General features: G+C 28.1%; 1 protein-coding gene across 4 annotated transcripts in view; it reads left to right on the top strand.

Annotated features, from left to right (window-relative positions):
• The first annotated feature begins 11 nt into the window (after positions 1–11).
• Positions 12–18,090, top strand: part of LOC126898697 (dedicator of cytokinesis protein 9) — a 28,123-nt gene continuing 10,044 nt past the window's right edge. Inside the window, exons 1-15 of one of the 4 annotated variants that reach the window (XM_050672984.1) lie at positions 12–383; positions 466–582; positions 1,076–1,245; positions 1,738–1,810; positions 7,290–7,435; positions 7,684–7,786; positions 7,922–8,081; positions 11,184–11,353; positions 13,110–13,256; positions 15,902–16,090; positions 16,270–16,427; positions 16,483–16,644; positions 16,706–16,785; positions 17,022–17,266; positions 17,332–17,573. In XM_050672984.1, the coding sequence (XP_050528941.1) occupies positions 285–383; positions 466–582; positions 1,076–1,245; positions 1,738–1,810; positions 7,290–7,435; positions 7,684–7,786; positions 7,922–8,081; positions 11,184–11,353; positions 13,110–13,256; positions 15,902–16,090; positions 16,270–16,427; positions 16,483–16,644; positions 16,706–16,785; positions 17,022–17,266; positions 17,332–17,573 (2,261 nt within the window). In that variant the 5' untranslated portion in view covers positions 12–284. Of the gene's footprint in view, positions 384–465; positions 583–1,075; positions 1,246–1,737; positions 1,811–7,289; positions 7,436–7,683; positions 7,787–7,921; positions 8,082–8,132; positions 8,426–11,180; positions 11,354–13,109; positions 13,257–15,901; positions 16,091–16,269; positions 16,428–16,482; positions 16,645–16,705; positions 16,786–17,021; positions 17,267–17,331; positions 17,574–18,090 lie in introns of those variants that run through there. The other 3 variants (XM_050672983.1, XM_050672986.1, XM_050672985.1) reach the window with 3 other exon arrangements.

Below are 18,090 nucleotides of genomic sequence, written 5' to 3'. Positions count from 1 at the left end.
TACCACTAAACGGTTATCTCGGTTAAGAGGTCGGTGCGCGGCTCTAGGAATTCCAAATAAATTATTCGATAATTGAAATGTGTGAGAACTGAAAATAAATGTTTTTCGAATAACAGTAATTTTTTTTTTAATTAATAATTTTTCGGAGTGCCATGTGATGTTAAAATAATTATATATAATCCCGGTTAGGAGTAATTCTTAATAAAATGGTTCATGACCCGTATTCGTAATTTAATTAATTAAACACGTCGGCGAAGTTGAAAGTCGACAATACTTATATTAATATGGGCGAGAGAAAATTTATTAAGGGTCTTGGTCGACCAGGGATGGCTGCTCAGTTAAGGGAGAGTGTAAGCCAGGTTGTTCGAGAAAATTCGAACCATGTAATAATATTTATTTTCCCTATGACTAGTTATGTATTGTAATCTTAAGTACATTTTTGATGATCATATTTTTTTGGCACAGCTGAAATTTTTTCAAGTGGATCCAATTGAATTCGAAGATTATTGTGCCAAAAATCATACAGTTTTTCAAAATGACCCTCAAAGAGAATTATTAATTTACCCTTTGGATGATATATCAGTAAGGAAGTATTTTTAACAATTATATTTTTTATTTTAAACTAAATAATTAAATATATATTTAACTTCTGAAAAATATTGACTTACTCTGACGTGTATTTTTTTTATTCATAAAAGTAATACTTTTACTATAATATAAATCATTTCAACCACTTTATTTAATTTTTATTAAAAAATAATATTAGTTCAAATTTTAAAAATTAGGGAAATTTTATTTCCCGAATTTAATTAACTTTCTAGGAGAAAATTTCAAAACTTAGAAAATATCTACATGTTTTAAAACAAAAAAATTTTTATAGCTCCAATAATTGTATTATCTGAATTATGATATTTAAATTAAATTACTCAATAAATGCAAGCTACCATTTTCTAAAAACAAAATATTCATAAAAATTTGTATTATCCCTATTTTCTCCGAGTCAAAAGTAATATTTCTATAATTTTACCTATAAGTAAAATATTAGAAAAAAAATTAATCTTTTTAAATATTTCAGCATGTTGTATTACCTAGGCGTTATCGAACAGTAGATTCTGGAATTCCAGAAGAAGATATTAAAGAATGCTCACTATTAACAAAAAAATGTATTCAAAATTACTCTTCAAATTGGCATGTTATTCATTATAAATATAGTGCATATTCTGAATCATATTTTCAACTACCTAAGTAAGTACTTCAATCTGAAAAATCTAGCACAGTGGGTTCGTAGCATAGCTACCACAAGTGTCGATGATATCTGACAGTGGCTGATTTTGTGTTAAAGAGTAATTGTCAGATAAAATTTCTTTTATATTTTAATTCATTTCAAAAGCTTTAAAATAGGTTTAAAACACTTAGTCAATATGGAACATTTTCAAAAATTTAGTTGAAAAAATAATTTTTAAACCCTTTCTGAATTTTTTTTTCATTGAATATTCATATAAAATATATGAAATGAAAAATTATTGCCTCTAGTATACCATATTAAAATTTCATTTGGACCAGTGTTTTTTTTTAAAAAAGTCAGTAATTTTAAAATGCAGACATTTTTTTATTAAATTTTCATTTTTATAGAAGTGTCATTTTGATTATTTTTTTTAATTTTATCACAAATCCAATACATTTTTAGGTTCTTATAAAAATTAAAATTTTGTTACAAATATAATTTTATATTTCTAGGGTTCATAAATCTCAAAATGTAAAAGATGAAGTATATGATATAGATTCAGGCATAGAAGGTTTAGATAACAAGGTAAGATATCTTTATATTTAATTAAATATCTATGCAATTAAATAAGATTAGAATATATTTTAATAATTTAAATATTAATTTTTGTTTAAGTAGTCTAAAATATTATATTTCATAAATGTTTTGTTTTTACTGTAATGTTTCATCTTATTAGAGATGTTGTAGGAATAGTAAATGCAGTAGTGTAGGTAAAAATAAAGTTTTGGAGTTTCTCCCCCTTGAAACTAAACCATCTACATTTTGAAGGGTGAGGTAGCATACCTCTCAAGGTTCTATTATCAACCTGAGTGAAATCTACCTGAACTAAAATCTTGCAATAGTACTAAGTAAATGTATTTATATACATGTATATCTGAATACAGAATAAAAAAACCCAGCACAGGGGGTTGCAGCACAGTGGTGATGTGGCATAGTTGGATATAGTATTATGATATCTGACAGTGATTAAAATCACTATAAAAAAAAAAACACTTTGATGCAAATCTTTAGATAGTCTTTAATTTTAAAAAATTGGTGTATTATTCCAAAAGCTACATGATCTGCTAGTTCCTTATTAATATCCTGATTAAGATAAAGTATGTCAAATGAAAAAGGGATTATTAAAAAATATTATTTCTCATGAAAAAATTGTATTGATCCATAAATTTTTTAAAAAGTTATAGAATTTTAAAGTAAAAAATGTAAAATATAAAATTGAGAAATTTCACATAAAAATAGCATTCGGTAGCCGTTTTCACCAAGAAGACAAGTCCAGAGGTCAAATTTTTTTTTTCATAATAAAGTACATTACATTAGCTTTAATTTAAGATATATATAATAGTGTCAGACTTTCCGGAACACTTTCAAAAGTTAAGTTGAAAAAGTAAATTTTTTGTAAAAAAGTTCTCATTTTGAATCCCCCTCTGTGGGCAGGTAAAGGGTTAAATTTATAAAAAAATATATCAAATGATAGGTAAAGACATCAAGCATCTATAAAAAAAAATTATATTGATATGTTCATTTTTGAAAAAGTAATGGCAGAGTTTTAAGAAAAAAAAAATGTCTAAAATTAGCGATTTTTAAATTTGTAATTTTTTTGGAGGTTTCCCCATTTACGGGGAACGAGGGAAATGTTTTCAATTTTTGAGGGTAATGTCTTCGACTAGATACAATTTGTGATCTTTTGACATATCGTTGAAAGAAATCCGTTTGTTGAGAGCTGAGTAAAAGTGGTAACAGACACATAAAAAAAAAGAACACATCATAGTAAAACCAATACCTTCTCAGCTTCGCATCGAAGCTAAAAGGATAACAACCTCGTTTCTTAAAATTTAGGTAAACTTAAATTTTTGTCAGTAACTCTTCCTCAAAAATAATCAATATACAAAGTTATTTTCGATGTTTCTCCGATCATTCGTTCTCCAGACCAATGTCGAAAGTGTTTACGTTTTGGTCACACTTTCAAGTTCTGTCGCAGTAAGGAGTGCTGCAATCATTGCGTTCTCTTTGACCACACTGAATCTAATTGTAAGGTCAAGTTAACCACACCTCCTTCGTGCATTTTTTGTAAACTTAACCACCCTGCGATGGATAGATCTTGCAGCAAATGGTCTGTGCAAAAGGACATTAAAAAAGTAATGACCACAAACAATGTCTCATTTTCTGAAGCCTCCTCAATCAAACGTTCCAGTTTAGTTAATAAATCTTTTACCTTTTCTGATGTTGCAAAAAATACAAATATATCTAGTATCAAAGTCGTAGCTTCTCTTTTCTTTCCTTCCCTTAGTCATTCTACTAATACATATACAAATAAACAAAATAAGAAAAAAAGTAATAAAACTCAAGTCCCTTCCCCCTACTATCCTCCTTTACCGAATGACTGTTCTAGACCAATTTCGCCTAATGGCAGTTTTTTTAAAAATATGTCCCAAAATTGTAATATAAATTCTGATGACCGCAACTAGATTTAGTTCTTATTAATCTTCATTAATTAACATTCACTATCCTTTATCTGACAATGATTACACGTTTTAATAGTAATCCTAACTATCTTTCTTTCAACATTCTTCAATGGAACTTAAGAAGTTTATTCCCAAGAATGCACAATCTTTCTTTTCATCTCTCTAACAATAAATGTTCTTTTGCTCTCCTTTCTGAAACTTGGCTCCTTACAAACAAATGTGTTTCTCTTGCACAGTTAAACATTAATTGCTCTGATCGTATCTACGATTTTGGTGATGTAGCCATCATCTCCTATCATACTATCCACATTAGCCCTATTTCTATTGATTCTGTATTAAAAATCTTGCTTCTTAATCATTCCATAGATCTTGTTGGTATCGAAGCGTTTACTAATTTACCCAATCCCATTGCCATTTGGTCTATTTACATTCCCCCCTCTTCCAACCCTCCTTCTATTCTAATTGATAAAATTTTTTCTTTAGTTTCTTGTAATTCTATTCTAGGCGGTGATTTTAATGGTCACCATCCCTCCTGGTGTGCACTAATCTCCAATCATCGTAGTAACATTATTTCGTCTGTTATTTCTGCTTACAATCTGTATATTCTCAATACAGGACTCCCCACCCTCTTTATAGGCCCTTCCCAAATGGATTCCGCGGTTGACCTAACTATTTCATCTCCCTCTTTCTCATTGTCGTGGTCTGGCCTAGACTGCACTCATGGTAGTAATCATTTTCCCATTATTATTTCCTACACAAATTCTTCCACTCTCTCTCCCTCCTCCTCGCACACCACTTTTAACAGATTTAATTATTCGAAAGCTGATTGCCCATCTTTTTAAAATTACATGACCATTTTCACTTCTAATATTTCCTCCTCCTTTCCCATTACAGACTACAACTGGTTGTTGTCTACAATTATTAGAGCCATTAATTTATCTGTTCCTTTAATTAAAAAAACCAAAAAGTTTTTTCCCTCCTCTCCAATATGGTAGTCTTCCTCTTACACCTACGCTATCAATGAGCACAATAAAGCTTTTAAAAAATATAGATCCTTGGGTCTATTAAGCGATTTTTTTGAGTACCAAAAGGTACAAGCCTCTGTTCAAAAAATACTTAAACAAGCAAAAATTATCTCCTGGCGCTCCTTCTGTTCCTCACTTAATCCTTCATCTAGCCTGTCCAATACATGGGCTATTGCCAAAAAATTAAAAAACTGTCTATATAATAGTTCTCCCTCTTTAAACGAATCATGGTTTAATCCCTTCTGCAGTAAGGTTGCTCCTCCCTACATCCCATCCTTAAAAGAATCCTCTCCTACCCTTGATACTAACCCCTTCCTTAATTCTCTCCCTTTTCATCCTCTTACTTTTTCGTTTATACACAGTAAAATTTCCTATGCAATCTACTCGCGTAAATCGTCCATCTCTGGTTTGGGTGGAATTTCCCCTTTGGTTTTAAAACATGTCCCTTCTCATTGCCTTGAAATTTTCCTAATAATTCTCAATTCTTTGTGTTCCCAAGGTGTTATTCCTGATTCTTGACATAATTTTGTTGAATACATTATCAAAAACCGCCTTGATTAGTTTTTTGAAAAAAAATGACTGTCTTTCCCCTAACTTATACGGGTTTTGAAGAGGGCTTAGCACCATGGAGTGTTTATCTACTCTCACAGTCTGTATATATAAAGCATTTTGTGATAAATCCTGTTGTCCCGCCGTCTTTGTTGACATCAAAGGTGCTTTTGATTCTGTATACATTCCTACCCTTATTTCCCTTTTACATTTTTATTCTATACCCCCTACACTTTGTAATTTTATTTCACGTCTCTATTCAAAACGTTTCCTTACATTCACTTCTCCTTCTGGTTTAATATTAAATCGCACCTCCTACCGCAGCCTCCCTCAGGGTAGCTGCCTTAGTCCTCTTCTTTTTAATGTTTACATAAGCAAAATTAGCCTCTCCCTTTCCTCTAGTGGAACTTTTTCACTTTTCTATGCTGATATCGTTCTTTTCCCTCCTCATATATCCATTCATAATGCCCTCAACTCCCTTAATAATTCACTTGCCTTCCTCTCCAACTCTCTTCAAATTCATTATTTTGAGGCTGTTCCATTGAAAAGCCAGTTAATTATTTTCACTAAAAAACGCTTACCGTCCGTTTATCTCATAATTACATCCTGGAGCTCTCATCCCTCTTCATTACTTCTCATTTTTAAATCCGTTATCCGCTCTAAAAAACGCCGGTATATTAGGTAACGAAACAGCTGACCATCGTGCTACTTCTACCTCCCCCTTCTTTACTTCTTCCAGTCATAACATTTCCGCTTCTGACTTTCTCCGCCTCTTTCGACAGACAGTTCTTCAAGCCTGACAGGACAGTTGGGCTACAATAAAATTGAAAACGGTATGTTGGTATCGCTCGATATCTCCTTCCATTATTCATTTTCCATGGTTTCATATCCTTGACTTATCCTGAAATATCATTTCTCAGTACTCAAGACTTAGGTTAGGTCATAATCTTCTTCCTTACTATGCGTTCCATCTTTCCTTAAATTCCGTTCCCTTCTGTCCCCTACATGATAGTGAAGCTCTATGCGATTTTCGTCATCTTCTCTTTGATTGTCCTGCTCTAATTAACAGCTTTTATTAAACTATTAAGCCTTTTAGCCTCCCACAATATTAATCCCCCTTCCTTAGCTAAAACTCTTAATTCCCATTCTTCCATTATAATTATTTCCATCATATCCTTCTTGAGGAGTTCCGGCTTTGTCATTTAATCTCTAATTTTATTACTATTATTACTATTATTATTATATTGTAGTTATTTATTTATCTGTTTTATTTTCTCTTCTTTTCTTTCAATTAAAAATTTTTATTTAATAATTTTTCAGTTTGTCATTAAAGGCTCTGTTAACAATAATTTTAAATAAAGTACTAATATAATACTAACAATTATTGCCACATTTTGATGGGGTCAGGGTTTGTTTTATAATAATAATAATAATTATACATAACTCGTCAGTTAAATATTGCTTAACGTATATTTTCCTTTATATGACAAGGTCAATTAAGGAGTAAAACAAAAAACTTTATACGTATTCTTGACTGTGACGGTCCAAAGAGAAAAAGCGAATTAGTTGTGGACGGGCTGGACCGGTTCACGCCACCTGTCAGCCACTCCATATGGCGCGACCTGCTGGATGTAAAGGGGAAGCACCGCGATCGCCATCCAGTGGTAAAGCTGGAGTTGCGATGCGACCGCGACAATTTGTTGTACCATTACAACTAGTACTATGACTGTTTTTCTTTCGCTTATAATTGTTGAGCTAATTATTATTTTAATAAAGGCTATTAAAAAGAAACTGAAATTAATGTTTTTAAAATTTTTTTTTTTCAAACTAATTTTTGTATGAAAATGATTTTTAAGGACACTTATAATAAATACTAGACTGTGAGAGAGAAATAAAATATAAATAAAGTGTTAATTTCCAATTAATTTGATTGATCTTAATTAATAATTATGTAATGTAATAATATAGGATTTAAAAGTTGAAAAAATTGACAATACACTTTTTAAACAAGGATACTTATTCAAAGGACCAGATGGTAGTGGAGGTGCTTCAGAACGAATGTTTGCAAATTTAGCTGGTTCAAAGTCTTTCAAAAGACGTTTCTGTATTTTAAAGTAATTATGTAGTATTATTTATCAAGACCATTAGTCGAATGAAAAAATCTATCCTTAATAGTTGGTGTTATTCTTAATTTTTTATTTCTATGAATTGGTTTTGAGATAAATTAGAAAATTTTATTTATAAGAATCTCACTTAAAATCACTTTAATACTTTTATAAAAAAAAATGTTTACGTTTTAAAATAAACAATAAATTAAAAATATTTATATTTTTTAGTTAAATAAAATGTTTTAACTATTTAGAAAACAAGTTGATGGCACTTATATATTAGAAGTATATAAAGATGATAAAAAAGGAGATGCTAAAGCAACAATTGTTATGGATTTATGTGATAAAGTTATTCGAGTAAGAATTGTGGCTAATATTATTAAAAACTAAAAGATTTTTTATATTTTTTTATTAAAAATTAATATTTTAATTACATTTTTAATTTTAAAGAAATAAAAACTTTATTAAAAATTAATTACTTTATTATTTCAGAATGTTAAGAAAGGAAGGTTTTGTTTTGAACTTCGAATGGTTGATTCTGATAAAAGCTATTGTTTGGCATCTGATTCTGAAGCTGATATAATGGATTGGATGAATAAACTGCAATTAGCGTTAAAACATAGTAAAAGAGATGATAAATTTCTAGAAAACAGTAAATAGTACTATTCATTTTATAAATTTCTTAAAATAAGTTTTACAAAAAATAACTTTTTTTTTATGGCCCATTGATTGTGGTCTCCTTTAAGAAGAAGTTTCTTAACAGTGTATAGTCCGGTATGGGTAGTTAGTCCTATGCCAGAGAAAGGTATGAGGACTTCAATTGCTAAATTGACTCATTCAGAAAATGAAGCCACCTGTATCTAAGTCTCGAATCCAAGACTATACGCATCAGGCACTGCCACGTTACTAATTCCCCACGCAGTCCCTATTGTTAATACTAGATGACACCACTACCTACCTCCAAACACTGGAAGTGGTGCTATCTATACATTAATGGTACTCATATATGTATTATCATAATAATAGTTTTACAAATTAGTTTAAAATATACAAATATATATACAGAGTGATTTTTTGTTATAACCCACTCAATTACATACAGAATAATTATAATTTAAAACTTGAAAATTTTTCATATCTTAATGTAGAGATACTGAAATTATATTACATTGAATGTTACTTTTTTTAAAAATAATTTTTACGGTATGGAACTTTGTTAAAAGCATGTTTTTTTATTTGTTTATAGTTAACAAAAAAAAATTACTTTTTATTCTTTAAAATTTCAAATAACCATTTTCAAGCTATTTTCTTTAAAAAAAATTTGGTGTGTTAATATTAACTTAATGATAAGTACTTATTAGTTGCAAGCATTTTAATACTTAGAGTGAGTATGTAGCATGGTTGGGAAATGTGTTACAAATACACAATACTAGCTGTATAATTACTAGTTTAAAGCGCTAAAAAAATTACCTTGTACATGCATGAAAGCAGAATATTTGTTACCTTGTTAAATCAAATTTTAGTTTTTTTTAGTTTTAGTTATTATCAAGGTGAACATAATGCCCATGCATTCAGACCCATTAGTCCATTGTGCGCACCCCATACCGAATTGTTTTGATTCAATTTACCCACCTAAGTGTTATCACCGAAGTGTTAATACATTATACTAATCATTCTATAAGGGTGGCCATTGAGTCACTCCTTATAGATGACCAAAAAGTCCCGTCTTTCCGGCGAAATTAAGTATCTCTTTGGGTTTAGGTTTTTAATATCTTCTTTTTCAGGAAAAGGTTTACTTAAGTAGTTTGATCTTGGTGTGGACAAGGTTTCACATTCGCACATAATGTTAAATGCGTCTTCCTCCTCTACTCAACTAGTGATTCCGATACCCCCATTGTGTTAAAATGTTCAAGCAGGTGACTATGTCCTATCAGTAGACCAGTCAAGGTGCTTATTTAATGTCTAGTCATGCTATTAAGATTACCCAACAGTAGATTAGGGGTCTTGATAAACATTTTAAATTGTCTAGGTACTACCAAGTACTTCCAGATTTTCTTGTGTTATTCTCTGCACCAATTCTTGGGTAGCGCTTTGAGCGATTGCTCAGTGAGTCCTACCGCTGGTTCTGGTCCAACATAGGTATTCTCTGTAATATTCATGTATAATACATAAGGGATTGGTTCCTGTGATCGTCCTTGACTCAGGCCTCCCATCGTAGCCTATGCCTTCCTCTTGGTTGACTTTTGTTTGGTTTCTATTTTGTGATGATCAATATAAGTTGATTTTCTGCTCTCTAGTCATGTCTAGTCCATCTGATTCTCTAGCTCTTGAGTGCGGCAGCTATATTAGGCTCTATCTATTAATCCACTCTTATAAGTTATATATTATTCTTCCCTCTTTCTAAAATAAGTATTAACCACAGATAGATCATACAATACTGCGAAATCCAAGATTCTGTCTCCAGCTTCATTCTTCCCTATCCATATTCTTCATGTATTCTTTTATATTCTCTCCTCTCATTACCAACATGTCCATTCATATCTCCATCTATTGCCACATCCTCATTACCCGGTATTCCTTGCATCACCTGATCAACCTCTCTTTAAAACATATCTTTGTCTATTTCATCACATCCTACTTGTGATGTTTAAGCACTATACTATAATTTAAATATTTAAATATATTAAAAATATACTTAAATTTTAATACTTTTAAAGTTAATATAGAATATATTATTCCTTATATTATTTATTTTCCTTATTTTAAGAAATTATTTTATGTAACTAAAATTGAAGGTTTTCAATTTTTTAAAAATGTTTTTTTGTGCTATAATTTTACCAAATGATGTGCGATTCCCACTGTTAAAAGCATATAATTTTTACTCCTCTAAAAGCAAAGTCATTTGGAATAAAATTTCACAAGACTATGATTTGAGATATTATGTATTATATGATGGTCCAGCTTCAGTCATATCATCAAGCACTTTATCAAATTTATATGATGAAACAAGAAACTTTCTTGTTAGAACAGAAAAGATTGTATTTATTTTGAAATATGTAAAGATGTGTAAAGTAGTAAATATCATTTTTTTTTAACTATAGCAAATATTTGCACCTAAAAGATAAGTCGTCAGACCTAATTTTTTTTTTTTTAACTTAAATATACTACAGCTTTATAACATTTTATAATTTTTCCATAAAAATTCCAATACTAAATTATTAAATATCAATTTGACTCTAAATTTAATTACTATAATAAGTATTTATTCATATATTATACTTATAAATTATAAAACTTGTTATCTGGATATAAATAAGAAAATAGGAGTTCATATTGCTTTTAGAATAATTCAATAATTCCTTCTAAAAATTAAACACTATCTATAGATTTGCATTAGTGTTCTTTATGATAGTGATTATAATCAATGTCAGATATCATCTATAGTTTTTTCAACTATCCTGTCCCCATTGTGCCACAATCCCACTGTGCTAGGTATTTTTCAATATTGTTTATGAAATAATATAGTTGCTATAATACAGTTTGGTTATTATCTATATAGTTTTGTGCAAATTAAATTTTTTGGCTGGTTATGCATGTTTTAATAAAATTTTTCTATTGATAAAAAAAAAAAATAAAGAAAAATGCAGGATTTATTTGATCACCAAATGATGTGTAATAATACAGATATTTATTTATCAAAATAAAATAAATTTTATTTTATTTATTTTCTAAAATTTTAATTTACTTTTAGAAGAAAACAATATAAGACCTATTTCATCATCAATTGAAAGTTTTGGAACTTTAAAAGGATTGGAACATAATCCACAATTAATGAAGTATGCCAGAGAGACATATTCTACGCTAGCTCATGCAAGACAAGAACAAAGAAGAAAAATATTTGTTATTTGTCCTTTTCTTCTACAGGTATTTTTTAAATAAAAGTTTTCAATTTATATATTTATCATTAAAAGTTTTTTTATTAAAAAAAAAAAAAAAGTTATATTAATGAATTTCTTTGTTAATATTTATATTTATGGAAATATTTTGAATTTTAGTATTTTTCATTCCAAGAAATTAATTTTTGTATTACATAAATTTTCCAATAATTTGTTAGAATATTTTTTTCCCTAAACTATTTAAAGAAAAAACTAAAATTGAAAATTGTGTAGTTGGGAAATAATTGATTGTAACTTAATTTATTTTATTTATTTAAAAAAAAAAAAAATCGAGTTTTAATAAATAAATAAATCAATTTATATATTTTAATATTTTTTACCTCTATAAAAGATAAAAAAAATTTTCACACAGAATAATAAGAAAAAATAATATTGTGGTGCATTATAATTGTTATCATTATTATTTTAGCTTGAATACAAATATGAAAAAATATTGATTTTACTATTATATTTTTTCTTTTTTTTTTTATTGTGTAGATATGGTTTAATTTTAAATTTAATATAAACAAATCTATACATACCTTAAAAAATGGGTTTTGGGACAATATTGAAAAAATTACTACTAATCTTATTAATAGCATTTAAACATGTATATGTTATGTGTTAATGACCTTTTATTGCTGAATACTAATTAAAAAATTGAATCATTTAATTTGGCTTAATTTAAAATCTAGTGAAAATAAGACGACTATATCTATATTAGCTTCGATGCGAAGCTGAGAAGGTATTGGTTTTACTATGATGTGTTTTTTTTTTTTTTTATTCATGTGTCTGTTACCACTTTTTCGAGGCTTTCACTGAACCAATTTCTTTCAACAATACGTCAAAAGATCAAAAATCATATCTAGTCGAAGAAATTACCCTCAAAAATTGAAAAAATTCCCTTCGTTCCCCGTAAATAAGGAAAATCTCCAAAAAATTTAAAAATCGTTTATTTTCCAAATTTTTAAATTTTTTTTATTTAAAACTACCATAATTTTTTTTAAAATGACCAAATCAATATGATTTTTTATTTATAGACACATGAGTCTTTACCTATCATTTGGTATATTTTTTTTTGTAAATTTGACCCTTTATCTGCCCACAGGGGGGGATTTAAAAAGACAACTTTTTCACAAAAAATTAATTTTTTCAACTTAACTTTTGAAAATGTTCCGGAAGGTCTGACACTTTTATATATATCTTAAATTAAAGCTAATGTAATATACTTTAATTTGAAAAAAAAAAATTTGACCTCTGGACTTGTCTTAATGGTGAAAATGGCTATCGAATGCTATTTTTGTGTGAAAATTCTCGATTTTATAATTTACATTTTTTACTTTAAAGTGCTATAACTTTTTAAAAAATGTATGGATCAATACAATTTTTTCATGAAAAGTAGTATTCATATACATCTTTCATTGGACATACTTTTTTTTTAAATCAGACCATTTCCCTATATGTGGGGGGCTTAAAATATAAAAAATGCATATATAAAGTAGAACTTTTTCAACTTAACTTTTGAAAATGTTCCGGAAGGTCTGATACTTTTATATATATCTTAAATTAATGCTAATGTAATATACATTAATTTAAAAAAAAAATTTGACCTCTGGACTTGTCTTCACGGCGAAAATCGCTACCGAATGCTATTTTCGTGTGAAAACGACACCACTGTACCGCGACCCCCCTGTGCTGGATTTTTTTATTTGAACTAAGTTGTAATAATTATTTTTTTTTTACAGCCCAATAATTGTATTAAACAAAATATTTTAAATCAGCCTTCAGACAGTGTATCAGAACCTTACAAAGAACGTTTTGGTCAAAAAATATTAATAGAATGTCAATTGTTAAAATTTCGTTTGTGTAATGAGGAAAATAATGACAATCAAGTAAAAAAATTTAATATTGTTGTAATATAACTTAAATGTTAGCTCTATCGATATGTAACATAGTTCTTTCATTATATGGACTATAAATGTCTTAAATTTGTTTTTATTGATTTTTTGAATTGCATGGGCCATCCAGAATGTAAGGTTACAAATCCTTTGAAATGTTAGGAAAATATTACTTATCTAAGTTGAGACATCTGGTGTGTATCTAAACTTCTAACAGTCATTTTGAGGGGTTCCTTGTATTTTTAGCCCATTTTGTTTAGTTATAGCAAACTTTTTCAATGGAGAATTTATCCTGCAGCCCTTGTTCTTATGAGGTTTGAGCACTCATTTATTTTATGACTGTCCAAATCAATATCCCGTAAATATTCTTCATCAACTCGTTAAATTTATGATATTATGAGTTGTTAGCATGTTACCAAGTAGATCAGATTGTTTAAAATGGTCATACAGATACTCAAAAAGTAAGGAGTGGAAGACCATTAATGATTTCTGATGATTTTAAAGAGACCAATATAAGTTGAGACTTTAAGTACATTTTTTTTTTTTTTTAAACGACCGGCTTAGTTTTAAACGACCGGAACTACCATTAGGTATTACTTCAGAGCGGCCCACGCCGTCTCTAAAACTTACACCACCACGTTGTGACTCAACCCGAAATTAATCAAGAGCTGATTCATAACATGGCGTGGCCTCCCCCGTTAGCCGGATCCCAGAGTGGGATCCATTGCCCGGGGGACTTTAAGTACATAGGTAGGCTAAAAAATAATGCATATATTCTTATAAAATGTGAACAAAAACTGATATCAATATATGATTAAAAGTAAAATTAAAGTGCTTAATAACGATTTAATAAGTTGGCTTTATAACCATGTATTTATTTTTTAATATAGTCACTTTTAAATCTTGTATAATTTTCCTAACAGAAAATTATAAGTTTTTTATGTCATTTCTAAAAAATTTGTTCGTCTGTTTTCATATTCAAGTCATAACAGTTGCTTTGGTCTCATTACCCAAGGTGTAATATTACCCTTAAAGTGCCCCTTGTGAACAAAAAAAAATAAAAACCATTAAGTACAAGATAGGGGATTAAGGAGATTTACATTGGGTTCAAATTTAAAACTTTACAGAGTTTATTATTTGGTTGTGCAAGAATTGTATAGACAAGCTTTGTCATGACGCAAAATTATACTGAATATTTTCTAAGATTATTACTGTCTTTAAATTATTCTTAGTAACTCTAATTTAGTATGAAGTTATATTTTGAGTGATCACTTGTCATTTTATATAAATCAAATTGTTTAATAATTTGTGATATTCGTAATCTGTATTATTTATAGGACTACCTTCCCTGGATTTCATTGTCAGTTATAGCTTTACTAAACTAGCTTTTTAATTACATACATTTTTCTATTTATCATGTACTTTTTTGGTCTATCCCTTATACCTTAAAGGCGTGTAAACTTTATTTGTTTAAATAACAACATATATTTGAAGAATAAAGGGAAAAATGGTAATATTCAAGTTGTTTTCATTTTTGATTTTATGGTTTGATTTAATATCTTATTAGTAGTAGTATCAAGTAATGAAATCTATTTGCTAAACAATATTTTCATCTTGCTAATTATAAAGTCGTCAATTTTTGTTTTATTATTAAAGGGATAGAAATTTATTACATTTTAGTTTTGCTTTTCTCAAAAATTTACAAAAATGGACTACTACAGTTTTTCCCCTATACCCTTCATTTAATTATCTAAATTACTAGGAAATGACTGGTTAGTAACAATCTTTGACATATTAAATTGAAAGTTATTACCATTTTAAAATATTGACTAGGATAAGGCGCAGGTTATACCTTATTATTTCATTAAACATTTCTCGGGCACACTCCTCTTCCTCAGTTAAATAATACTTAACTAGTATATTATATATATTACTACTAAAAAAATTAATTTGTTATCTTTATAAGGTATAAGGAATGATCTGAAAAAGTACTTAATAATTGATACATCAAAAAATATATACAACAAAAAAAATTTTAAAAATTATTTTTATTTCATAAGTAATTGAGTGAGTTATGATATTCAGATTGAATAGATATTATCGTGAATTATTGGTCAAGGTACTTGAAAATTTTTCTTGGATTATCTCAATTTTCAATATTTTTGCACATAGAATATAATTGATCTTTAGATTAAGCTGTTAAGATATTTAACTTCAGATATAGTGTATCTTTTATTTAACAATTACTGATGGGAAAAGAAAAAGCCAGCCTATTAAAAAGTGGCTTTCATATGAAAACAATATTTGTTAAAAATATGTAATAATATTTTTGATTACATGTAATTTTGGTTTTACATTTAGTAGTATTACTTTACAAAACTTTATAATCCATAGATAAATGTTTTCTAAGGTAATAACAATGTTATGAATAGTTATGGTTGAATTTTTATTTACTGTTGCATTTCCCAACTTAATAATGACAAAATAATTTTTTTATGTGCCTTATCCAATAATATTTGATCAAATAAAATATGTAAAAAGTATAGTAATTGTTTATGAGAAAAAATTTTAAATGTTATTTATTATAAATTTTTATGTTAGTTATTGTTGAACTTTTTTAAAAACTTAATATTATTTAGGTTGAACCTTATTTTACTACATTAGCTTTGTATGACATTCGTTCTGCACAAAAGATATCAGAAGACTTTCATTTTAATACAAATTGTTCATCTATAAGAAGTCTACTGAATGGAGATGATTTTCAAGGAAATATTGAATTGGCTAAAAATTGTTGTGTCATGAAAGAATGGTTGTTCAAGCAAAAACAAGTATATACACATTCTATTACAAACTAATGAAAATATTATTTTAAAAAAAAAAGTTTGTTAAAAGTAATTATAATTTTGGCTTTTAGAGTATACTTACTTTAAAATTTTGATCTTAATTTTATTGTATTTCTAAGTAATATTAGTGTCATTAGAATGTATTACAAAAATATTTTTTTTAGGCAATAATGTGTGTAACAAAACCTCATTCAGATATTTTTTTGCTTTTGAGAATAGATAAAATACTCCAAGGAAGCATTATTCGTGTATCTGAACCATACATCAAAACAACTTCAAATGGTGCTAAAGTTTATAAAAGTGTTAAAAATGATTGTATTCAGTGAGTAGTTTTTATTAAATAGTAAATTATTAATCTAAAACTTTCTTTTTCTTAGACTTGGCAATTATCATATGCCTTTTGCCTGGGGAGCTAGGCCTTTGTTCAGACTTTATAGTTGTGAGTTAGATACCTCTTCAGATTATATGACCTTATATAGACAAGATCCTTCAAAATTAAGCAATGATGATATGATAAGGATTTTATTAGATTACCGCAAGTAAACTCATTTTTAAAATTTTATTTTTAGTAAAAAATGTTTAAAGTAAAATTTTTTTCAGACCTGAAAAAATGAATAAATTTACTGTTATACCTGGCCACCTTCAACTGAAAATTCAAGCAGTATCTAGTATCTTAGAAAGTTAGTTATCATAAAATCAAATAAATATTTTTATCTGTAATTAAAATAAAAGGGCTACTCTACAAAAATGGATTTTTTTTTAAACTGCCTGAATAAAATCTTGGGTATTTGTAGCATATTTCAAGTTTCCCTAGATAAAAAGGGACATATTTTTTCCTGTTTTTGTTGATTGGCCCTATAGAAAAATTAACTATATTTTTGTTATACTATCTTTCATTTATTTACTAACAATTTAGACACATTGACTGCTTATATGGCACCGGTAAAACCATTTCCAATACCACCAAGTCGAGATCATCCTATCAAGGAAATTTCAGAACTTAATCCTGACCCACATCCACAGATTAATTATATTAATCATTTGTATGTCTATCCACTATCTCTGGCGTTTGATTCTCAAAAACATTTTCCTAGAGCACGCAATATAACTTGTACTGTGCAAATGTTTGATGATGATAATACTGACTCAAAACCTATTAATGTTTGTATTGAACATTTTTATTCAGTTTAATATTATTTATATTAATTGTTTTTTAATATTTATAGTGTATTTATGGATCATATGGTCAATTATTAGATTCTGCATTTACTAGTGTCTTGTACCATAATACTAATCCATCATGGTATAATGAAATCAAAATCAAACTTCCCGTATATATAACTAACAAACATCATTTATTATTTACCTTTAAACATATTTCTGTAGATCGTTCTCGGAAAAAACAGGCTACAATTACTGTTGAAACAGTTGTGGGATATACATGGCTACCATTATTATCTAAATCTAGGTAGGAAAAAATTGAATTTTAAAATTTTTTAAAAATAAAAAGTTTTGTTCTATAATTATAATTAAATAATAAAAATTGATCACTTGTGGCTAGTTAATTAAGTAAAATTAAAACTATATTAAAAATATTATTAATTTAAAAAAACTAAAAAATATTAAAAATATTAAACTCAAAAGCCACAAAAAAATTAATGAAAAGTCGCGGATACGTATTTCGGAAACAATGTTACCATTATCAACGCTAAACACATACTGACACCCCGACTAGAAAAAACTCCCTTATATACCCCTAGTGACCTTATCACCTAGTGACGTTATCACTAAGTAATATTATCACATTTTGCCAGTTTACACAAGTTTAATAATGAATTTTTCAGTGGGCCAAGATCCCAATTAATTAAATTGTTTTTATTTTTAAACATTTCTATTGCTTCTCTGATATTAAGTTCTTTGTAATTATTTACGTTTTTAATTAGTTTTATGGTTTTAATAGAGTGATTATGTGTCAATAAATGTTC

This window comes from Daktulosphaira vitifoliae, unplaced genomic scaffold, assembly GCF_025091365.1.
Source record: "Daktulosphaira vitifoliae isolate Bord-2020 unplaced genomic scaffold, ASM2509136v1 Scaffold_2, whole genome shotgun sequence".
Lineage (NCBI taxonomy): Eukaryota > Metazoa > Arthropoda > Insecta > Hemiptera > Phylloxeridae > Daktulosphaira > Daktulosphaira vitifoliae.
The sequence above is the reverse complement of the archived record's forward strand: the minus strand, read 5'-3'. Positions and strand labels throughout refer to the sequence as shown.